General features: G+C 36.9%; 1 protein-coding gene across 1 annotated transcript in view; it reads left to right on the plus strand.

Moving 5' to 3' along the window:
- TMEM131 (transmembrane protein 131) overlaps nt 1-24,839 on the plus strand; it is a 101,803-nt gene that overhangs the window by 45,761 nt on the left and 31,203 nt on the right. The window contains exons 5-19 of the mRNA XM_074859010.1: nt 3,490-3,613; nt 4,553-4,669; nt 5,522-5,644; nt 6,354-6,434; nt 10,919-11,069; nt 11,174-11,230; nt 12,170-12,231; nt 17,520-17,628; nt 19,543-19,651; nt 20,455-20,608; nt 20,710-20,880; nt 21,203-21,313; nt 21,401-21,535; nt 22,001-22,105; nt 23,480-23,566. Coding sequence (XP_074715111.1) covers nt 3,490-3,613; nt 4,553-4,669; nt 5,522-5,644; nt 6,354-6,434; nt 10,919-11,069; nt 11,174-11,230; nt 12,170-12,231; nt 17,520-17,628; nt 19,543-19,651; nt 20,455-20,608; nt 20,710-20,880; nt 21,203-21,313; nt 21,401-21,535; nt 22,001-22,105; nt 23,480-23,566 — 1,696 coding nt within the window. The remainder of the gene's footprint in view (nt 1-3,489; nt 3,614-4,552; nt 4,670-5,521; nt 5,645-6,353; nt 6,435-10,918; nt 11,070-11,173; nt 11,231-12,169; nt 12,232-17,519; nt 17,629-19,542; nt 19,652-20,454; nt 20,609-20,709; nt 20,881-21,202; nt 21,314-21,400; nt 21,536-22,000; nt 22,106-23,479; nt 23,567-24,839) is intronic.

Consider the following 24,839-nt stretch of genomic DNA (forward strand, 5'->3'; position numbering starts at 1 on the left):
GGAGCTGGTTTCCTTTGTTAAAAGAATCTACCTCTTGATACCTAGAGCAGCAGTGAATTCTGTTACGAGGACATGCTTACAATACACTGCAGATATTAACTCAGACTTCAGAAAGAGTTGAGTTGCAGCAGTGAACATGGACTTTTTTATCGATCTGAACAGGCACTTCACCATTGTTAATTACCATCTCATCTAGGTTGTGGGTTTTTTTTTTTATCAGTGTAGGTGGACCTAGCATTATGCAGGGACAGAAGATCAGGAGCAAAATCTTACATGCTTTGACAGTTCATGTTTGCCTGAAGGTGTTTGTCTGTACCAGCTTCTTGCGATGAAAAGTGCTTGCTGTGACTGCTGAAGGAAATTCTGCTGTAAAATTTGGCACCAGGTAACGCTACAGTTGTGCAGACCATTGTGGCTTGATAATTTGCAGCATGGAGAGCATCCCTTGTGTGATTATTGCTTGGGATGTAGGATCATTAAGTGTCTGGTGCACACTGCTTTACCTGGATTTTACCATGTCTGATGGCAGAAAAAACAAGTGAGGTTTGTCCTATTTCTGTAGATTTGGCTAACATCAAGCTTAAAGAATATAAGGAAAGCTGTATCTGAGCAAAACATAATACTAGACTTGTTTCAAAATTAGAATGGTCAACAAAACAGTGAAATAAAATACAGTCCTAGCAACAAAATTCCTTTTTAATGACTTCTGTCTTTATCACCTATAATTATACTGTGGTGGTTTAGTCTGGAATCTGAAGTTAGTGAACTGTAATGTTTATCATGGCTGTTTCCCTACTAGTTGTTTTTATAGGCTTTAGCCTCTCAAATATACTGTCTTATATTCCCCGCTTTTCAGAACTGGAAAAGCATGAAGGCCTTAAAAGACTGTTAATATTTGAAACATTTCCTGGGATAATGAGTTTTCCATCTAAACTACCTTTCTGATAGGAACAGTCTGGCTCTTCAGTATTTCTGGTTCATTCAACATAGTTCTCTTGGCTTTGTGGTGTTTCAGACATTATGCTTCATAAGAAGTGTCACTTAAGTCAACTCTGATCTTAGGTTTCCAGTACACAGCTGGTTCTCTGTAGAGACCACAGGTGATATGCTAGTCATGTCCTTTGCTCACATGTAATAGAGTGCTTAAAATCTACCTCCTCTTCTCTTGCTTCCTGCTGTTGTGGTTGGCAGGAGCTGTTTTGCTTGAGCTCTTAAGCTCCTCTTATGAAGACTGGTTGGAGTGCATTGTAATAGAGGAGGAGGAGGATTGTTTTCCCTTCTTGGGGAGCTACTGAACATGCTCTGGAGAAGAGAAGTATCCAAAAACTACACTGTGGCAAGCAAAGGAGTTGCAACAAGGTGCTGGGAGCATGTCTTCCACTGAGGAGAATGAGAAATTGCTGTGAGAACTAGAGAACAGACAGCTGATCCTCAGGAGATACTGAAGGAGCTTTTAAGGCATGACCACTTTCTCTAAACAATGAATTCACTGAAATTGCTGACTGTTATAAAAGTTTACTTATGCCTTTCCCAGTTACCAAGCAGAGAAACTACTCAATCGCATCTGTACTGATGTTGGTGAAGGAGTGTTTGAAGCAGTGGGTTCAGTATTCAGGGGGTGCTGGGTAGCTCCCTATCAGCAGACACTTTTCTTAGTTGTGCTTTTGTGGGTGTTGTGGTTGTTTTGGTTTTTTTTGTTTTGTTTTTGGGTTTTTTTTTGCTGGGGGGTGGGGTAGAGATGGGGAACTTTGGAGGGCTAGCTCTCACTCAAATTCCTATGGTCTGATAAACTTTTTCCTAGCAAATGGAGAACAGGTTTACTGTTTGATTCTGTTGATCAACAATGTAGCAGTTACAGCAGTTAATGCAAGACATCACAGCTGATAAAGCATTTTCCTTTCTAATATCCCTATGTATATTGGCAACAGATACAAATACTTTTATGTTATGGCTTAACCTGGATGTTAGGTTTTGCACAGCTTTTAAAAGGTGAGGAGGGAAATTGTTGTCTTCATTAATAGTTAAGTTAGAGAAGTCAAAATGAGATTTTTTTTGACAGAAGGATCAGGAACAACTGTTGCTGATGGAGACGTGAAATTAGAACGACTCAGCAAGCAAAGCAAAGAGATTTACAGCAGTAGGGTGCAGATATGTTCTACCATTAGTGATGATGCAGTTTATTGAACGTTAATAATTGTGTATTTGAATTAATATCATGGTCTTTAGCATCTATCTGTTTAGCCCATGTTTCCTAAGTAGGAGGTTCTGTTACTGCAGTCAGTTTGCAAATTGCAGTAAAGTTTGATTACTGTCACTAAATCTTCCATTCAATGCAGCCTTTAATTTACAGCAAACTTATGTTGCTCTATTGAGACGTGCCCCGCCCCCAGTCAAGTTGAAAAACTGTGCAACTACAGTAGTGCTTATCAGTTTGGCCTGTTAAAGTTAACTGAGGATGGCAGAACAACTGCCTGTTATTGGTCATCATCACTTCAGGTACTACAGGTAGTAATTCTTATCAATAGTTTTGTGGACCTTGCAATGTTTGGAGAAGGTGACATGAGAGGGAGTGCTACATGGGATATGTGTAGCCTGAAAATTGAGTTAACTATTTTGAATTCCAAAATCTAATTTGTAGCAAATTGTAATCTGCGTGCTTTATTAGTGCTTTGGTGCTGATGCTTAACACGTATGTGTTAAAAAGCATGAAAAAAATTCTGAAGAGATACCAAAGTCTGAAAAATAATTGGTGAAACTGAAACATTTATTGTCACATCCGTTGTTGTAAGCAAAAAGGAACAAGCCTAAAGCTTGTGTGGAATAAATTATTAGCATGTCTTGTTACTGAAGTGTGCTATTGTTTAACTGTTTGATTTGTGTGTTTTAAACATCTTAAATTATATAATTTATCTCAAGCACTTCTTATTTTTTCCTTAAGGTATGAATTCAAATACAATATACAAATAAAATAGTTGTGCTGCACATATGTGTACTTAATTCTGTAGACCATATTATAAAATATAATACCAGAAAAATTCTGGGTTCTGGTTAAGAATACTTACAATCTATCAGGAAAAAAAATTGTACTTAGACTTTTTTCTAGGGTGTTTATTTTCAGTTGTTGTGTGCAACCTTTCTTAAGATAATTATTTAAAGGTTCTAACACAGGAATAGAAAGCTTTATCTCTTCTGATTCTGAAGTAAAAACCTGAAAACATAATTTCATTTTGGGTAGGTGTCATTTTAGAGGGTGTTACAGTGTTAGGTAAGCCTTCAGGAAAATTAATCAATAAAATAATGGAAATTATGTTAACTAAGTAATTCTTCAAGGTAGAATTTACATATGTTACTTGAAAAAACATTAAATGCAAAGTTCTATTGGCAGTGTTCATCACTGTTGAGTTCCTATCTGGTTTAATGGGACAAAGTCCGATGCTCTATTTTCCAGAATTCTAGCGCTTTAAAAATATTCTCTCTCTGTTTTGACAGGCCAGTTGGAATGCCAAAAATGGAAAAAGTTTACTTGCATAACCCTAGCTCAGAAGAAACAATTACATTAGTATCAATATCTGCTACAACATCACATTTTCATGCATCATTTTTTCAAAACAGGGTAAGATATTCTGCTTTCTCAATATGAGCTTTTCCTTCCCCTTCCCCATCCTGAACGGGAGCTTGATTTCCCTCCCTCCTTTAAATGAGTTACTTACTGCAATAATTACATACCTAAAAGTATTAAGATACTGCAGTTCTTGATCTCATCAGTTACTAAGCAAATTTGAACTGAGCGCGGAAATACACACAAGCCCTACTATGAGAGAAGGAATGAAATATTGCATAGGAGTTCTGACTATGTTGGAAGTGTATACTGTAACTGAGAGTTTAACAGCAGCTCTCCCTTGTAGCTGAAGTGACTAAGTGTATGTTGCCTTAAAGCACATGCAAGAACAAGCTCTTCTTACAATTTTTTTGAAAATTTGAATTTCAGTGAAATGATGTTGGTGTGAAGCAGTCACTCCAATGCACTTATAACTACCACAATCATGTTACAGGAACTTGCAAGTTAAAAAACATGGTGTCAGCAGGGTTAACTCTTAACCACATTGCTGTCAGACATAGTCCTCTAGTTTCAGTTTTCTCTGCAGGGCCTGTGGCTTAGCAGGGGCCATGTAAACACTAAAAAATTCTGAAAACCTGTCTATAAGTCACTTTTCTCACTTGTGGGAATCTTGTAGTAATTGCCTTTCTCCAGTGTTCTGTAAACTGACAGTCCAAAATATTTCTGTGATAAGCTGAACTCTTAAATCCAGAATTCAACATAAAAATTCAATTAAATATGATCCTGCACTAGATAAGTTACGCATTTTTGTCTAAAACTTCTACTATTTTCTTTAGTTTTTCCCAAATCTGATAGTATAGTTTCTAACTTCAGTTTTCCATAAAGAATACACAGAGATCTTCTGTAACATAAAAACTATCGTTCATCTGCAGGGTGGAACATCTTCAATAAACAGTTTTTGCTTATTCCTCTCCTTGCTTTTATTTTTTCCAGAAAATTCTTCCAGGAGGAAATACATCCTTTGATGTAGTTTTCCTTGCAAGAGTAGTGGGAAATGTAGAGAACACTTTATTTATTAACACTTCTAATCATGGGGTATTTACTTATCAGGTAAGAAAATTGCCCTCTTTCAGAAAAAGTTGTGAAGTGTAAATCAACCAGAGCAGTATCTATTATGACATGCTTAACCATCCAAGGATATTTGCACAATAGTGGGTTGGGTTTTTTTCTATCAGCCCAGTTGAAAAAGTTTCCATCCCTGCTGCTTGTTGTAACACAGAGGTATACTGCTGTAAGTATCTGTAGGGCAGTACTGTAAACCAGATTGATGAAATTATGTAGGATTTAAAATCTTCCAAGCAACTTTTTTTTGTGTTACTTTAGTGGCTCATTGTAGTGATCTAGCTCATTCTTCAGCTCTGTGCTCATCTGATCCAGTGACAAGACAATGTTATTCATTAAGCTGGCAAAAAATTACTCACTTGAGATTCAGAAAGATAAACCAGACAGATGAGAGAGTCTGAAAAGTGAGAGAAATCCTCTTGTTGAGAGATTATGACTCTTGCCATGGCAGTGTTTTGAAAACAGCAACAAAAAAGCTTTCCATATGGGTAGTCTGTTCCATAATGGTATGATTAAAGGATATTTCACATCTTTTTAACCTTTAGCTGACATCTAGTGTTTCAGAGTGTCAGGAAAAAAAAAGATGGTATTTTCACTTCCTGTGTTCTAAATATGTCAGTGTAAGTAAGTAGTAGCTATGAGAAATACCCTTTAGCTGCAAATTAAACTAGTTTATTTCAGTGCATTAGCATGATACTGGTTTTAAATGTTCAGATAGATGTATACAATAAAATGAATTGAAAAGAATATTTGGTAGATTACTGAAATTGGGGTGCACATGTTAGGCTCTGCAACAGTTACGTACAGCTACTTAAGCTTGTTTTGCTTTTTCTTAACCAGGTGTTTGGCATTGGAGTACCGAACCCCTATCGATTGCGCCCATTTATTGGGGCACGAGTTCCTGTAAATAGCAGTTTTTCTCCTTTAATAAATATACATAACCCTCACAGTGAACCGTTGCAGGTGAGCCAAAGAGAAAACCATTAAATGCTTAATTACGTTTATGATATTGAACTGAAATTTTATTTTGTTGTTACTTCAAATTCTGTTTCAACTTTAAAGCTATTTGAGGCCAAGTCTTTCATATTATATAAAAGTTTTTCTGTTTAAATGCAAATCAGTTGTTCTAGAAACTGTAGGTTATGCTCACAGATCTCTTAATTTGCTAAATTGAGGTTTTACTGTGAAATTTCCATTTTTAAAATGGTCATAACTACTGCAAAATAAAGAATTAAACCACTGGTAATTAAGAAAAATACTGAAGCTAACAAACTAAAATGTATCTTGTGCTTTTAATCTAGGCCTGCCTCTTAGCTTCCTTCTGCTTGTTTTGCACAGCATAAGGTGTCTTTACAGTGTACCCTAGTATGTAATGTTGGCAAGCATTCTTATGTTAAGGCAGGATTGATGTCTGTACCTAACCAAACAAGTAAATGAATCACTGATAAATGTGATCTGATTCTGTTAAGTGATCCACAAACTGTGAAATGCTACAGAAAGCACATAAAGTGTAGCACTAGCAAATGGCTATATCATCATTAAAAGTGAATTTATAAGATACTACAGTGGTCAGATAGTTGCTAACACATGTCATTGCACTTTAAAGGGATCCTGTTTGAGTTATCAGATAATATAAAGTTGAGTGCTAACATTTTCCTGTTACTCCCCTCAGGTGGTAGAAATGTATTCCAGTGGAGGTGATCTCCATTTAGAGCTTCCAACAGGTCAGCAAGGAGGTACAAGAAAGCTGTGGGTGAGTAGTCATGTCTTGCACCATTCATTGTACTTGTCTGCAGAGGTTTTATTTTAACATGATTTTAGGTTTTGGGGTTTTTTTTAACCAATTTTGTTTCTTGTCATGTAATCATTAAAAATACCCTATAAAAATTGAAATGATAACATGGTCTGTTAATTGTATGGTAATAGGAATTGAAGGAAAGGTTTAATTAAAAGAAGCCATCTGTATTGTGCAGTGCTTTTCTGAAATGGTAGGAATAAAATGATTCCCATTAGAATGAACTACACTTATGTAAGCGTTCAGGACAGTGTAGTCCTCCTGATGGCCTGTGAGCTGGATCTAACCCACAAGAAAAATATACAGAAATATGTGGTGGGTTTTTTTTTTTGTTTTGAACTGAGAAAGTCCTTCCTGCAAATCACTATGAACGCATACATGGGTTGAAAAAGCAGCTGAACAAAATTAGGGAAGAAGAATCTATTAATGACTAATAAATTAAACAGCAGTGCGTCTAGCTGCAGTAAATCCCTAGATCATGAGTCGAGAGTGTCTGGAAACTGTTCTGGAAAATATTCCTACATGCTTGCCCTGCAGTTACTCTTTACTCTTCATGTCTGCTGCTGCAGATGGAGTAGTGGGTTGGATGGACTCACCACCTGGCCCATTAAATCTCTTTTGTGTTCTTCACTTAATGTAGTTTTGAAGTAACACATACTGATATTTTTACAACCACAGAATGGTTTGCGTTGGAAGGGACCTTAAAGATCATCTAGTTCCAACCCCCCTGCCATGGGCAGAGACACCTTCCACTAGACCAGGTTGCTCAAAGCCCTGTCCAACCTGGCCTTGAACACTTCCAGGGAGGGGGCATCCACAGCTTCTCTGGGCAACCTGTCGCAGTGTCTCACCACCGTCACAGTAAAGAACCTTCCTTACGTGTAATCAAAATCTACCCTGTTTCAGTTTAAAACCATCACCCCTCATCCTATCACTATATGCCCTTGTAAAAAGTCCCTCTCCAGCTTTCCTGTGGTCCCCCTTTAGGTACTGGAAGGCCACTGTAAAGCTCTCTTTGGGCCTTCTCTAGGCTGAACAACCCCACCTCTCTCAGCCTGTCCTCACAGGAGGGATGCTTCAGCCCCCTGATCATCTTTGTGGCCCTCCTCTGGACTTGCTCCAACAAGTCTATGTGCTTCTTATGTTGGGGGCCCCAGAGCTGGATGCAGTACTCCAGGTGAGGTCTCATGAGAGTGGAGTAGAGAGGGAGAATCATCTCGCTTCTCTTGATTCAACCCACGATATGGTTGGCTTTCTGGGCTGCAAACACACGTTGCTGGGTCGTGTTGAGCTTCTCGTCAACCAGTACCCCCAAGTCCTTCTCCTCAGGGCTGCTCTCAATCCACTCATCGCACAGCCTGTGTTTGTGCTTGGGATTGCCCTGGCCCATATGCAGGACTTTGTACTTGGCCTTGTTGAACTTTATGAGGTTTGCACAGGCCCGTCACTCAAGCCTGTCAAGGTCCTTCTGGATGGCATTGCTTCCCTCCAGCCTCTTGACTGCACCACAGAGCTTGGTGTCATCAGCGAACTTGCTGAGGGTGCACTCAACTCCAATGTCCATGTTGCCAACAACGATGTTAAACAGCACCAGACTTGATACTGACCCCCAAGGAACACCACTTGTCACTGCTCTCCACTTGGACATCAAGCCGCTGTTGACAGCAATGCTTTGAGAGCAACTGTCCAGCCAATTCCTTATCCACTGAGTGGTCCATCCATCAAATCCATGTCTCTCCAATTTAGAGACAAGGATGTCATGCAGGACAGTGTGAAATGCTTTGCACAAGTCCAGGTAGATGACATCAGTTGCTCTTCCCTTATGCACCAATGCTGTAACCCCATTGTAGAAGGCCACAAAAATTTGTGAGGCACAGTTTGCCCTTAGTGAAACCATGTTGGCTGTCACCAGTCACCTCTTTATTTTCCATGTGCCCTAGCATAGTTTCCAAGAGGATACACTCCATGATCTTGCTGGGCACAGAGGTAAGACTGACTGGCCTGTAGGTCTTCCTTTTTTCCCCTTTTGAAAATGGGGGTTATGTTTCCCCTTTCCCAGTCAGTGGGAACTTCACCGGACTGCTGTAGCTTCTCAAATATGATGGATAGTGGCTTAGCCACTTCATCTGCCAGTTCCCTCAGGACCTGCAGATGCGTCTCCTCAGGTCCCATGGACTTTAAATGAAATAAATTTTAGAAGCATCCTGAAGGTAAAGTATTGGCTCCGTGCTGTATATCCCACTGTTGGTAATGTCCAACTAGATACAAAGCCTATTTTCCTATTTAATTAGAATTATTCATTTTTTTAGATGACTCATTTTTGTCTGGGAGACACTTTAATGTCACTGGGTTCCAAAACTTGTCTTTTGCTCAAGTGTATCGTTACAGTCACTGACAGTTACATCTGTTGTAGTGAGTAAAGCCAGGCTATTTCCAAGTGAGCTAAGGACTATCACAAAACTTAATTCCTGGATTTTCTGGAGAAAGTCCATGAGAATGGCAGTGTCTTAGTTTTAGATACAAAAGCTGCAAATGAGTATGAATAGAGATCACAAGCATTTTAAAAAATGCAGTGGAAAGAGTGAACAGATGCTGAGGGTTAGATGTAAACATTTAAATAGATTTTAAAAAATGAAGATCCTAATGTTTTGACACTGTTTTAGTTAAATGGCATTGCCTCTGAAGATAGCCTCTTGTTGTCAGAAGAGCTTAAGGGGATTGTTGGATTCTGTAGCCATTAGTAGATGTGTAACAAACATGTTAGAGCCACAAACAAAAGAAAAGAAAACTTTAAAATGTCTGGTTTATTTCTAGTTCTGTTTCTTGAGCATGTAGCTTTTCAGCTTCTGTAGGCCAGATTGCCAGGTAAAGCAATGATGATGTGCTTGTGAAGGCTTCCAGTGTATTGCATGGAAAGGCAGTGAAGTTAATACTAGTCAACACTAATCCTCTTGGTTTTCATATCAACCATTGGTATTTCAAAACAAGACAACTAGAAGAAATTAAACCAGTAGGAGGAAACACTCGGAGATATTATTGTATTGGCTATGTCAGGAGCTGCACTGCACTTAGGAAAAGCTGCAAAGTAGAAGAAATCATTTGAAATGTGGTGATGGAACTTTGACATATGAATGTACATCATTGTCTAAAATTGTTCTGATGCCAAATGTTTGGATGATTGGATGAAGCAGTCTGCATATGCAGGAGTATTTTGGTAATCACTGTTCAAAGTTACTTCAGGGATGTGACAAACCTTGGATACCTGGTTACATATGGAAGGGTCAAATCACATCCTTTGAAACATTAATGAACGGCTGCATTATGTTAGGTTTGTGAATAAGTGTGAAAACAGGACTTGAAAGTTTCTTAGTGTAGGGACTCACCAAGTAGTAGCAGTTGAAACTAGTTACTTTGATATTCAACAGTTGTCAGAGAATACATCTATAGTCATTGTGCCATGGAAAATATGGCGTGACCTCCAGAATGGAGTGCTATGAGTTTGTAGTGCAGAAAGCACAGAAAAAATGTAGAAGACAATCAACACCTATATGGATTATGTCCTGTCCAGTTTCCTTCATCAGAAACATGAGAGAAGCTGTCAACCGAAACAACATCAATCAATGCAAGGACTACTCATCAAAAATTCCTATTGTCTGCCATATTTATTTGCATTTGAAGTGGAAAAATTTCAAATCAAGTATTTCATCTTACATTTAAAAAAAATTTAAAAAAAACCCTACCAAAAAAAAAAAAGGAAAATCCATTTGTCCAGCCCTTCTGTAATGTGATGGGGAAGAATATGCAATGTTAGTATTTCAGTTATGGTTCTGAAGCTAGTCTTGTGCTGCAGCTGTGTCCAGCAAATACAGAAAGAGTTGTCTTTCCAACCCTGAATGCAGATTGGAACTGATAGAATAGGCTTGATACAGAAACTAAAATACATTTTGACTTTTTGCTGTAAATTGTTTGGTGGCTAATAAACCTGCAGCTCCACAAGCTTTTGGCTACTTGCAGTTCTGCACTGTTTCAATTTGTGTTTAGCACTGAAACTGTATGCCTTGTCTCTGCTTTGGAGAAAAACAATTAGAAAACTAGTATTTGATGTTGCTGTACTCAGTAACATTTTTATGAATAGGTTTTGTAGATTCCATCAATTTTGTCTACTGTCTTTTTACCACCACTTTAATACATAAAACTTAATCAAATGGGATGTGAAAGTCCTCTTGCATATACCTGTTTTTAGTCAGTGTCATATTAGATGATTGCAACTATCCTTAGTAAATTTAATGGTAATTTTAATAACATGCAGCCTATCTCTTACTGCTGTTGCAGCTTTTTCTCTTAATACAATTATACCTAATGCTTCTATTGTAATTTTCTTGGTGTGGCAGCTTCTTCTGTAATTACTGCACTCTCACAGATGTGCTTTGATTATTTATCAGGAAATACCTCCCTATGAAACAAAAGGAGTGATGAGAGCCAGCTTTTCTTCAAGAGAAGCAGATAATCATACAGCCTTCATTAGGATAAAAACAAATGCCTCGGACAACACAGAATTTATCATTCTCCCTGTTGAAGTAGAGGTTACAACAGGTTTGTAGAAAAGTGGTTGGTTTTTTTCTGTTTTTTTTTAAGTTTTCAGCTTAATAAACTTTTAGTGTAAGAAGAAAATGGTAACTTTTTTTTCTTTTTTTAAGCACCAGGAATCTATTCATCAACAGAAATGCTAGATTTTGGTACACTACGAACACAAGGTAAACTATACTTCAGGTCTCAAAGTATTCATAAGAAGTAGGGTGGGGAGGGGAAAGCCTGCTTATCTTTGTACTATTCAGGGTTGCTTGTGAAATGATGCTTTTTAAAATCCAGAGTTTCAAAAGCAGGATAACAGTGTATTCCAACAGTGCACAAATGTGTTCGCCTGCAAGTATACTTGAGTTGTTTGCACATCCAGCTAGTAATGACATTAGTCTTAATACAGTTATGCATGGCTTAGTCTGAAAACCATTGTCAGTTTACTTAATTTGTGAACTTGTTTTGAAAGATTGCTTTACATCTTCATAAGTTTTAATAATTTTCAGACACATGGAGTAGTGAAAGCGTGCAAACTTAGTCAAAAGAAAAATCTTACAAGTAACAAATTTGAAGTGTCACATACACATTTGTGCCTAACATTTTACATCTTAAATTAAATGTTTAGTGAAATTTAAAAAAACAATATATATGGCAGAAAGTAGTAAAACTAAAGGTACCTTTTGCAACTGGAAATGGGACTCATTACTGAAGAAAAACAGTATATATCTTCTTTCAACTAAAAAAAGGTAGCTTGTGAAGTACTTTTCCTTGCAACTTAACGTGTAAAGGTTTAAAGATAAGATTAGTTTCTGCTGAATATTGGTGTATCTGGCAAAATATTCACTAGAGTATTTTTAGCCTGTTCAATTTCTTAATGTATTAGAAATACAAGTGGTTAGCTAAAGCATGTAATACCTACTAATACACAAAAATCTAGTTAAGTGTGTCAGATTATTGGGACTAGCTATTTGGACTGGCTGTACTGTCATATTAGTCTAGCTTTTTAACACTGAACAACAGTGGATTTATATGAGAAAGCAGTTAGTGCAGATGACTTTGTATAAGGTTATTATGTTAAAATAGCCTAATAGCCAGGTGTGTTTTTTGTTCTTTAACAGATCTGCCAAAAATTTTAAATCTGCATTTATTAAATTCAGGAACAAAAGATGTGCCAATTACAGTAAGTTTTATTTCCTTTCAATTTGAAACTTTCTACTTGGATTTACTTTCTCTCATAAAAATTGATCATTCACAGATTCACCATGTAGTGTTCAGAATTAGAAGCTAGGTGATGTGTGACTGAAAATGTAACTTAATAGTAAGACAAATAATCTATACATGGTAAAATTCATTTGCTTCGTAGCCTTTATGAATGGCTGTTTCAGCATTTGTAGGCTGTGCCTGCAATATCTGAGCCTCTGGAAGCTTTTATACTTGACAACAGTAACTCCTGTTCAGTGAACGAGAGATTAATGCAGAGTCTGTGTTCTTTGTCCTCATCACACACTCCATGAGAGTGTATAAAGTGGTTGCCCAACATAATCTTTTAAGATGAGCAAAGAGTAGCTTTCAAGAGCAGACTGTAAAATGACCCTTCTTTTCTTGAGGTTATCTTCTTTGTAGCTTGAAATAAGAAAAAAGCCTGCAAATACTCTAGAGCTCTTTCCAGTGAGATCACTGCAGCTGCACATAAAATGGAGCCAGCTTCAGCATTCTAGGTTTTGAATTTTCTACTTTCTATTTTTATTACAGAATTTTGGCCCCAGTCTGGCAGTCCGCCTTTGCTCATTCATACCTTTTTCCTGTGTAATTTTTCTCATTGCCCACTATTTTTCTCACTTCTTCCTTCTCCCTTTCCTGTCTTCCTTGTCTTACAGATTTAGTTGATAGCTAGCTATACCTTGTCCCAATGCACTTCAAAAAGTGTTAAAGTGTTGAAAAGAAACCAGAGGAGCCTGAAGAATGACTGAAGGATTGGCAAAAGTTTCTTACTGAGCTCTTGGAGAGCATTTCTGTGTTTTTAAAGCTTATAGCTGTAACCATAGGGAATAGTATTTTAATAGTAGAGGCCTAACAAAAACTTAAGATACTGGAAACTGAGGCTAGATTAGTTTAAGCTAGAAATAGGACACATTTTTAGTAACGAGGATAACTTTACACTCGGATAATAGTCCATTGCAATGCTTGCTAAGTTGTTGTTCACTAATAATTTTCAAGTCAAGAGGAACTCGCACTATAATGCAAACAGAATTTAATTCATTGAAATCCTAATGCTTATTGCCTTAATGAAGTCAGATGGTCCTATAAGGTCTCTTATGGCCTTGTAAGCTGTGAACCAGCTTCAGTGGAGGGTTTTTATTTAAAAAAAAAAAGACCTGTATATGATTTTTGCAATCAGAGGGTTGGTAAACTTAAATTATTTTTCTAGCTATGTCTGCTGTCTTATATCATGTCCATCTTCTTAGGTTTATCAGGTTTTTGGCATAGGGTCAGTTTTTTGTGGTTTGGTTTTTTTTTTTTTTAAAGTGTGTAATATATTTCCTGAGTACAGTGCAAATAAACATATATTCAGACCATCAGTATCAGTTCTAATATCTGATAACGTACCTAATTCATACTCCTTCATTAAAAAAAACCCCTACTCATTTTTTTTAAGCTATGGTCTTTAGACCATAGACTATAAACCATAGACTGCAGTGTAAGGAAGGCTATCATTTGATAACCTTTACACATGTCATGACATAACTTTTCCAGATGAATTTTTTTATTCTTTATTATTCTTTTAGAGTGTATCAAAGCAGTAAATATGGTGGTCTGAAAGCATTTAGGACTCATGCAGTAATAAAGTTACCACATAGCTCCAGTTATGATGCGTTTTTCAGTGTGTCACATACGGCACATCAAGTCAATTGTTCTTCTCATTAAGGCACAGCTTTGTTGTGAAGTTTGTAACCTTTGTAGCAGTTGAAGCACTGTGTGAATTTCTGCTGCTGTGCCAATCAAGGAATTTCAAAGTGGTAAGCAAGAGTAAAGAATTTTTGGAAGGAACCTGGTGAATAGCTTACTTCTAAGAAAGCTTGAGAAATGGATTTCTGACCCTTTAGAGCTAGGGTTTAAAAGCAGTGAGACAGAGCTCTGTGACAAATTTCATTTTAATGTCAGAAGAAAAGGCCAAGGCTATATTTAGCATATATTTAAGCTGGGTGCTGGAGGAACTACATATCTTCAGGTCATCTGTGTATGAAAGACAGCCAATACTGTTGCCAGAGTTGTAGTTGTTTTGCCTTTAAGTACTTAGTCACACTGTGGTCCAACAAATTGGTTGAGGACTGTAAGAGGAAGTCACTTTGCTTTCTTTTTTGAGTTCTAAAACTCTACAAAACCTTCCTTGATTACATTTTGTAGGGTTTTGTCCATTATTAGGGAGAATCATGTTTATTTCATGACTGGATGAACTGTTGTCATGCTGCAGCAATCTAGTAAAATTGCTGTCAAAAATTAGTACATTTAGATTGTTGAACACTTTTTTATCCCTTCTCTAGAATGAAAATTTTGTGTTTCCTTAAGGCAGTTTAAGCCCATTTGATTGCTGAAAGCAAAGGCATGCTTTAAAATTTGAGCTTCTGATCGTGTTTGGTGCTTAAAGAACCAGGAACTTCAGGAGAGCCATATACTGAAACTGTTTCTAACTGTTCTATCAGTTTGAAAATAAAAGCGTGTGAGAAAGTATTTACTTGCTTCTGTCACAGTTACATACTTTAGAGTAGTGGTTTTTTTTTTCCTCTTACCAACCTGCAAGAAGTAGTTTACTTCTGCATTATGTTTTCAGTCTGCACATTTGAGTGCACACATCTCAAAGTTATCAAGGGAAAGTTACCTTAAAGGATTAAAATCTAGTAGTAGTTTATTCTATGGCTGTTCCGGATGGTGCTTTATGGTGAAAGTGAAATTTAGTTACTTAGGTGTGTCTCTGTTTAAACCGAAGGCCAAGTGACAAAGTAATTGTGTCTGTAAAAGCAAATAAACAGTACAGAGGTGGTTCTGACACTAATGGAACCAGCCTTAGTCTGCTGCCTGTAGCCACAGGGCTTTTTCCTTTTGCAGCAGGGTAGCTGTCTCTTTACTATCTGTAAGCAAAAGTCTACAGCCTGCTCAGTCTTTAGAACAATATGCTAGGGGGACAAGACAAAACTATGTTTGGGAGCCTGCTACCAGGTAAACAATATGGATGAACATGTGCCAGTGTTTCAACCCATACTCTTCTCCTCTTTAGTTTATTGGAATAGGTGTAGTCTGAGAGTCCTTAAATATTCAAAGTCTTTCCTGAGAACTATTGCAATAGCACAAAGCTTTCTACCCCCTCTGTGTTCTCTAGAACACTTAAGGTCCTCATTTTCTGCTCTTATGCTAAATATTGAATGTATCTTCATACAGCAGGGTCAGGAATCTTGACTGGGACACTTCATGTGAGAGCCATGTGTTACTGAAGCATGTCTATTTTAAGTTCTTCTTCCCCACAAAAGTTGCTCTGAAGAGATTTTCTGATAAAATTGGTGGTACTAGATACTTGATGGAACTTGTTTTGCCTGTATTCTCATGGCCTGTCCATATTTAATGATTCTTAATGCACATCTCAGGATGAGTTTTGCTTGGGCTTTATTTGAAATAGGTTAAAATTTGAGGAAGGTGAAGTTGAAAGAGGACTTAAGGATGTTTGGTTTTCCTTTAGTTGTCTTAATTCTGCATTTCCTTTTATAGCATGTAATCAAGCAACAAATGGGAAATACATATGATGTCAAAGAAAATTTCAACAAAACAGTGTAAACTCCTTCTTTAAATAAATTCATCAGCTGTAGGCATTTTGAGTAAACACATCTAGGTTTGTTACACATCTAGGTTTAAGAGATGCACCTCTGAAACCTGCCATTTTTCTGGCAACAGGCTATCCTTTTGAATATTTCCAATTTGGTTTACTAAATGAAATCAGCACAGTTTCAACCTTCAATAATTAAAAATCAGCCTTTTGCATAGAAAGACCTACTAGAAATGTGAACCATGCAAAGGTTGTGAACTTGATTACAGCTTTAGTTTTGTCTGCTTTAAGAGGTGTTTTTTTAAAAGACCCCTCAGGATAGTTTTGTAGTATGGATTTCATGAGAAGAAGATTGTGACAATTGTGAATTGACTCGTGAAGAGAAATAGCAAATATCTGCACCATGTGTATGCAGATGGTTGACAAAGGTCAGTTGCTATAAGTCCAAAACACAAACTTCTAGCTGAGTTAACAGGATTTATTCATTAGGTGCAGGAGCAGTGCTGCTTGTTTCCGCTAAGGATCCCGTGGTCTGCAGAACTTAGTTATGTATGCACGATTTTATGGCTTTAATTTACAATCAAGGACAGCTTAGCTTGGAAGAACTGTAATTGGTTTGTACCACTAGCTGTCTGTCTTGCTCCTCTCCGACCAAGAAAGGCTCAGCTGCTTATGAAGCAGGTGCTAAACCTCTGCAGCCTAGCATAAGGTAAACCAGTGCTCATTTCAGTTTCCTTAATACAGCATCCTGTAATTTGCAGTAGCTTAACAGCTGCTACATGAGTAGCTGAGCTATTCTTACAGCAGGAGAAGACAGCTGGGGAGGGGGAATCATGGCAGCCATCCTAATTTTAAGCAAAATGAAAATAAGAGCGTTTAAATGCTCCATGCCCAGTTTCTGTTCATGAAATCTAGAATAAAGAGTTTGCTAGCAATCTCTATAGAGTCTTCAGATATCGACATGGAATCCATAATGCAACTGCATAGCAATAAGTATCTCTACAAATCAGCTCTGGCTAGTAACTGACACAATTGCTGTTCCAGTAATGTCCAATTTACCTTTTCCATTTAGTTTAAAACGGTAATCCTCAGATACAAAAGGTGATCTTGTAAAATGTGGGTATAGAATGGATGTCATCTCAGACTTACAAAACTGTTCTCCATACGGTTTGTTTTGGGTTTTTTTTTTTTCCTGTGGCAGCTCTGCAGGCTTAGCATGGGATCAGAGACAAGGTAGATGTCTGTATCATCACCAGCAATTACACAAGTCAGTTAACAGCATTGTTAACAAGTGCACCAGAAACAAATAGTCTAGCTATTGGAACCTTGCAGCATTAAGAATAAAAAAAAATCTTAATTTAAATAAAGCTTGTTTTTTATTTTATTAACATGTTTCTGGCCGTACTGTGAGTTCATCCAGCATTCCAAAGGAGGACTCTCTATTGCCCACTTTCCTGCATACTGACTGAGTAATTTGCAGGACCTGAAAAAAATTCTGAAGCGTATTATAATGTTGCTTTGCTGTGGGAAAGACACACCTGTAAGAACTTGGCCAAAACTAGTTGCAGTTGTATCACTTTGAAGGATACGTGAAGGCTGCACAGTGTGTTAACAATGATAAATTTACAGGTGCTTCATATTTTGATTGTTTGCAGAGTGTTAGACCTACACCACAGAACGAAGCTATAACAGTACATTTCAAGCCAGTTACGTTAAAAGCCTCTGAAAGTAAATATACCAAAGTTGCAAGTATTAGCTTTGATGGTAAGTACTGCTCCTCTCTTCTTAGAACTTGTCAAGCGCTGCTTAAAACTTGCTGAAACTTCATGAATTATTTTCACTCTCTTAATAAAATGTTTGTAATTTTGAGAAGGAAATGGAATTTTCCTACCTGGAAAAGGCTTATAGTTCTAACTTCAGGTATTTCTGAAGGGATTGTCTCTGATCATAATCAGCAAGTAACAGACTGGTAAATACTGGTGAGCAGAGAAGGAATTCCTAATTCTTCCATTAAACATAAGCAGTATTCTTACGTTAAAACACTGATTATTTAAAACGTATTGTTACTCTAAAGAGGCATTTGCTTTTGAGAAATCCTAACAAAGCAGGATGTGTTCCTTGCAGTAACATATATTAGAGGAGAGTATATCTCTTGGATTGGTCTTTGATCCTTCCAAAGTTTAAAAAATAATCCAAAATCTTATTTGTAAAAAAATTACATTTTATGTTGGAATGGCCGTGGAAATAAGGCTCAGTCATGCTCTTACTGTGAAAGCTGGCTTATTTTATTTTGCTGTCTTGAATCTGTATTAAAGAAAAAGGGAGGTGAAGGTGGAAAAACCTTTTACTGGTACCATTCCTACAAAGGTATGTTATGTATGCTGATACTGACTTTCATTTATATCTTTATGAAAGAAATGATGGGTCATTTTCCTCGTGCGTAGTGTGACTGTAAATACTATGCTGACATTTAGTAGAAAGCACCTTCATTTTTATAGAGATTTTAATCAACTGTCAGAATGCTGTTAACCTACTCAGATGTTACTGCTTTAAGATAGTAGTTGGTGCTGTAAGTCTTTCTGCCTGGATTGCTTAAAAGTGGAAGTTTATAGATGCAATGTTTTTCATTTCATGGTTTTAGAAGTTGCATGGATAGAGAGGAGAGGATTGATTTTTATTATTGTTATTTATTGATTAGCACTTTAGATATTAAATAGCTTATGATTTGTAAGACGAGTGAAGTATGTTTTAGCCTATAAATAAATTCTGAAATAGCTGAACTTTGTCAGCGTGAGGTGGTAATATGTTCAGATTTTGAAGCTAGAGGGAATTGTTATATGAGGACCTTCTGACTAACGTACACTAGATCTTGGAAGGAGTGGTAGTTGGGGGGAAAATTACCCAGTCAAGCTGCTCAATGTGTTTAAGGGTTTGACTTGGTGAATTCTTTTTAGTGAAGCAGCCAGCCCTAAATATTTGCTATTTCAGCTGTCCTAATGCATGCAAGGGCTTTAAGGGCTAGTGGTTTGTCCTAACTAGTATTTGAATTTCTTGACTTTTCTGGTGATATTGCCACCAGGCTACTGTTGCTTGTTCTGTGATCTTGGAGAAGATGTGTGAGCATCGTTCTTGGTGCTTGTGTAGTTTGGGTTCTTACATGGATTCGGATTGTATTTCTGTAAAGTTTAGCATGTCTTTGATTTCTTCATTATTAAAATGTTGCTGCATTCCTGTCCCAAAGTCCTGCTCAACTGGTAGTTCCAAGTGAGGAGTCCAGCCATCTCAAGTTTCTGTTCTGTTAGTGGAGGGATAGGTATATTCTACACTCTTGAGTGGGGAATTCAGCTCACCTGGGATCTGATTTGTCCTCTGGACGTGTCCAAGTTATTTATTTGACAGGAACAACCAGGCTTCCCTATCATAGATAAGCTTACTAACTCCAGGCAGGTCAGCTAACTGGTGTTAAGGAGGAGGAATTCAGAACTCTGATATGTTACTTCCTAGACATATTTCATGTCAGTTGCTTATTGAAATTTCCTTAAGATCCATTTTTTCTCTTCTGTGATACTTCATTTCTGGACTAGGTCTGTGCTTTTATTCTTCCACTCTTCCTAGCCTAACCTAATGGATCATTTTTTTGTCTGCTTTAACAAACTTCTTATATTCTTGTGTGTACAGCATCAAAAGCAAAAAAAGCATCACAGTCTTCTGGGAAAATAACTGTTAAAGCAAAGGAGAAGAGCTATTCCAAACTTGAAATACCATATCAAGCAGAAGTGTTGGATGGGTAAGCTTACAGTAATTGAACATAGTTTAAAAACTAAATGCTGTAAATTAGCTGATGTAGCAGGGAATTTAGCCTTTTTAGAGGGAGAAGGGATATAAGGAGTTAATACCCTGGTTTTCTGAATCTGGAGGTCATTTAGAACTCCAGTTACTTTTTGATTTTTTTTTCTGTTTTTACACTAGTAGATGAGGGAGTCTTAGTAATACATACGCTGGTTTCAAGGCTTGGATTCAGAGTGACCTTAGTGAGTTTCTTTTCAGAGCAATTGAAGGCTGCAGATGAGACATTTTAAAAATGCAGTATTGGAAATTTTTCCAGTTTTGTATTTGCAGTTCTATCACTATGTGAAGTAAGGGTAGAGAAAATATTTTTGGTTTCCAGCAAAATTTTGTTATTTATTTACAAAGTGTGGCTAAGCTGACTTTAAAGTTATTGTGGAAATTAATTGCTACTTTATCAACAGAACTGATAGAATATTTTCAAGGCAAACGAACTAAACCTTACCTATCAGAACTTGTGTTGCAGATGCCTGATTTGGTTAATAAGGCATATGCATGATTTGCAAACTGTCTTAGTACTTCAGCACTTCTTTTTAGTCCTCCTAATATGCTGATTCACATATTTTCTTCTCTCGCTTGAATTACTTAATTATCAATGCCCCTGTAGTGCTAATAATATAGTTTCAGCATGCAGTGGGGTATGTACGTTTTTTTGGATTGAATGAATTCTAATCTTTTGTGTAAGAAAAACATTTTATATTGGGGGAAAGTCTTTATTTTTCTCATACTGTTTTCTTTTAATAGATATTTAGGATTTGATCATGCTGCCACACTGTTTCATATCCGTGATGGTGCTGCTGATTCTGTGGAAAGACTGATCTATCTAACAAACACATTCAGTTTTGCAGTCCTTATACATGATGTTGTGTTACCAGAAGAAGCAAAACCAATGTTTAAAGTAAGCCCCATTTCCATGAACATTTTTACCTAATAGTAAATGTTTAAATGTTCTGCACTTTGTTAAATTGTAACATTGATCTTCATTGTTCACTGATCTAGGTCCAGAACTTCAGTAAACCAGTCTTAATTCCGCCTAATGAATCCAGATATATTTTTACACTTCATTTTATGCCTTCCACATCATCTGTTCATATAGATAATAATATTTTACTTATCACCAATGCTTCTAAATTTCACCTACCTGTCCGAGCATACACGGGATTTTTAGATGTAAGTATTTTCCTTTTTTTAGCTACTTTAGTCTAATTAGAGGCAAACTTCATAGGACTGGTTTTAATTCTTTGTTATACTTCTATGGGAGGATGGCTTTTTTAATTTCAGAACGATTTTACCAGTTCTTTCCTTAAACAGCTTCAGTTACTGCTGAAAAAATTTTTTTTGTTCCCTTCAGTTTTACATAGCAAATGTATAGAATTTTGACATTGTCACGGTACTGCTGTATTAGACTTATTAATGTGTGTGTTAATGAGTTTAGAGTTTGAGCACATTTTATATTTAACTTAAGCTAAAATACCTTTATCAATCTTTCTAGTACTTTGTACTGCCTCCAAAAACTGAGGAACGATTTATAGATTTTGGCATATTGAGTGCAACAGAAGCTACAAGCATCTTATTTGCAGTCATCAACAGCAATCCAATAGAGGTAAGGATGGATTTATTTTTAGTTTGCCTTTTAAAAAATTTTACATCAGTGTTGTTACTGAAAACAGTACCTTTTGTTCTTTTTAAGCTGGCTATAAAAAGTTGGCATATTATAGGAGATGGTTTGGCCATAGAACTTCTAGCAACTGAAAAGGGAAACAGAACAACAATAATTGCAAACCACCATGAACTACAAAATGCTAGTGCATCCGTTCAGTCTTCAGTAAGTAATCCTTTGAATCCATTGCTTAAAGCTAGATTTAGGAGGGGGGAAAAAAAGACAAATCTGTGCAACTTCTTGCAGTTTCATTTTAGCAGAGGGGAGGGAGGCTAAGAATTCATAATTTTTGTCTGAATTTGAATATGATAAAGCGTGTGGAATTTTTAAATTTTATTTTAAGAAGCAGATTCGTTAGATTTTGAAAGGGGAAACTTCAGAAGCAGTAACTTCCATGCCCTCAGATGATGCTTATCATTTATTTGGGAAGAGTGGAATTTACCACCTCAAAGAATAGATAATTTTTATGTTAGTAACTTATGTGTTTGAATCTTTCTTTTTACCACTGACAGTTGTTTCAAATGGATTTTGATTCAGTTTAAAGAAATAAAGAGGATGTTGGGCATGTTTTTAGTGAAATTTCTTTCCATTTAATGGAATACAATGGATAACTTTTTCTACCATATACAGGTGATACTAGCATCAGGTTATTATGCTGTGTTTAGAGTAAAGCTAATAGCGAAAGAACTTGAAGGAATTCATGACGGAGCTGTACAAATCACAACGGATTATGAGGTACATCTATTGTATATTCACGGGTGTTGTCCATATGATATGTTCACTTTTTAAGCATGAAGTTTTAAGATTTGTATTAGTGGACAGATTGAAATATCAGGGAGAAGCTGAGTTTCGAAGGGAGCTCTGGAGGTCAAGTTATCTCTGCATGTTAACCCTGTATTAGATGACAGTAATGCTACTACTCATGCTGTGTCTTCTCTGAAGGAATGAGGAATGACTTTCATTATGATTTTCATCTTGCTTTCAGAAATACCCGTTTAAATCTGACATAATGCTTTGAGGTGTGGGTTCTTCAATGCCTTGACACATCCTGAAAGCATCAGTGCATGGATCTTTTGGTATAACACATGCTGACACTGTGCTTTTTGGTATCTTATCAGTTACTGAAATTGAGCTATAATTTCAGAGGGTTTTTTTGTCAAAACCCAATGTGAAAGTTGTTTTGGAGAAATTGTAGTTTACTGACAGTTGATGAAATGGAGTTTTTACACTAAGATTAATAAGGAGAGAACAACTAGTTAATTCTCAACTTCATATGCCTTTCCTGTTAATAAATTATTTTGTAGAAGAGAGATTCTAATACATAATGGAATCTGTATTTAATATCTTTGGGTGATACATATACAAAAAAAAAGTGACACACTGCTTATGAAGTCAGGAAGTTATATAGCTTGTTGTGTGGTTCTGATGAAGCTACAGAAAATGGGAAATTCCTAATTTCTGACAGTTATCTGAGATTGTAAGTTTTTTTAATATGTCCATGCATGTATGTGACCCTTCAGTTACAGAATCTGAAGTGCTTTATTTTCTTGCTTGTTCATACAAGTTATTCTACTTGTATTAGTAGCTTTAATAATACACAGAAAGGATCTCATTACCATCCCTTCCACACTCCTTTTTCTAAGTCTATGTCTATATCAGGGTCTAACCATGACTTAGTCTAATGTTTTTTTGAGAAGTTCGGTATATCCTCTTCCCTCATACTCACTTACTTTAAAGATGTTATCTTCCTGTTTTCCAACAAAGTAAGCCCCATTCAAGTGAGACCTATATAATCCCCCACTGGAGAACTTTTTATGTTAAAATGGAGAATATTTTAACTGTGCTTTTCTGTTCCATGTAGAATGGTGCTAAGTATGACTGAGCAGAGGTGTGCTTCCTGACAATACGGACTGACTGTTCCAAATACAATGATGTGTTGAAATCTTAATTCATCTCCGTGTTTTAAATGTGTATATAAACCTAGACTACATTAATTGTAAAAAATCAGGGTTTTGTTATTCTATGCAATTTAAAAGTGGAAAAGACATTTAAAGACTGAAATGGAATTTAAGGTTTTTTTCCTAAAATTTTCTTGTTCTTTTTTTCCAGATTTTAACTATACCAGTGAAGGCAGTGATTGCTGTAGGCTCGCTGACTTGCTCCCCAAAACATGTTTTCCTTCCACCTTCTTTTCCGGTAAGAGAGTTGGGTCATAGCATTATATGTTTTCTTGCTGCGTTTTTTATTTATCTGTCCTTTTGCAAGAGAAACCACTGACTTGAACTGTTGCGTGTCAAATTGCTGGAGAGATTGTGCTACCAAACTGTTATGATTCAGTTTGTGGCTATTTTTTGGTTTGGGTGGTTTTTCCCCTCCCCCCTACATGTCCCAAGCATGAGTTATCCCTATATCTCCTCTACTGCCCACTTGAATGGGATCTTGGAATACTGATATAATCCCAAACCTGATACTTTGAGGCTTCATTCTAACATAGCTGCGGTTGCTTGGTTATTACCAATTCGTGTGCATTAGCACAAGAGCAAGAGTGAGATGAAATTGCATAAATGCATTTTTCAAATTCCTGAAGTGTAATACCAAAGACAACTAAGTCACCTGATAAACTGACGTTTTAGTATAAGAAGTCCTTGGTCTCTGTGGAAGCATTATTGTATTGTCTCCACACTGAAAGTAGATCTTCTTGAGGGTACATGGTGGAGTACATGAACAGGAAAGCATGGAAGCTGTGTAAGTCTACAGCTCTCTGCAAAAATATGTAATGGCTGTTTTCATCCCTGCTCCTGCAGTAGTGTTTATTCAGTGAGTGCTGAAAGCAGCTTCTTCACTCAGAGCTACAAACTCAAGCAGCAAGCTATTCACTAGATAATACTTTCTTCTCACTTGGTATTCAGCATAACCATAGAAGCATGGACAGTCAAGGCATATTGACTTTGCAATCGGTATTTCATTGAAGTCTGAACTTTGTGACCTTCTGATGAGTGTGGACAATGTAATATGACAGAAGAATCACAGGGAGAGAGGTTGGAAAAAAAGTAGCAAAAGGCATGAGATGGCAGTTTTCTGACAGGATAAAACTAACTCCATGCGTGTTGGTGGAAATGGTTTGTTTCCTTGTCTGTCCTGCATAGTCCAATCTGTTGTAGAGCACCACCTGTTCTTACCTCCTCTCCCAATAGCTCCTTAGTATCTCCTGCTTATCTTACAATTTGTGTACTCTTAAATAGTAGCTTTTCACTGGTGCTTTATCAAATGCGTTACCTCACGTCTAGTAGATAAATGATAATTTTTTGAAAAAGTAATGCAATAGGTTTCATTGGATGAAGATAGGTCAGTCAGCAGGACTTCAGTAAATCATTGCTACGTTTGCCCCATTATCCATTCCACCTTCCTTCTGATCTACTTCACAAATTGTTCTGAAGTCTTTTGCTACTCTTGAGGTCAAATGGTCATG

This window comes from Strix uralensis, chromosome 2 (assembly GCF_047716275.1).
Source record: "Strix uralensis isolate ZFMK-TIS-50842 chromosome 2, bStrUra1, whole genome shotgun sequence".
Lineage (NCBI taxonomy): Eukaryota > Metazoa > Chordata > Aves > Strigiformes > Strigidae > Strix > Strix uralensis.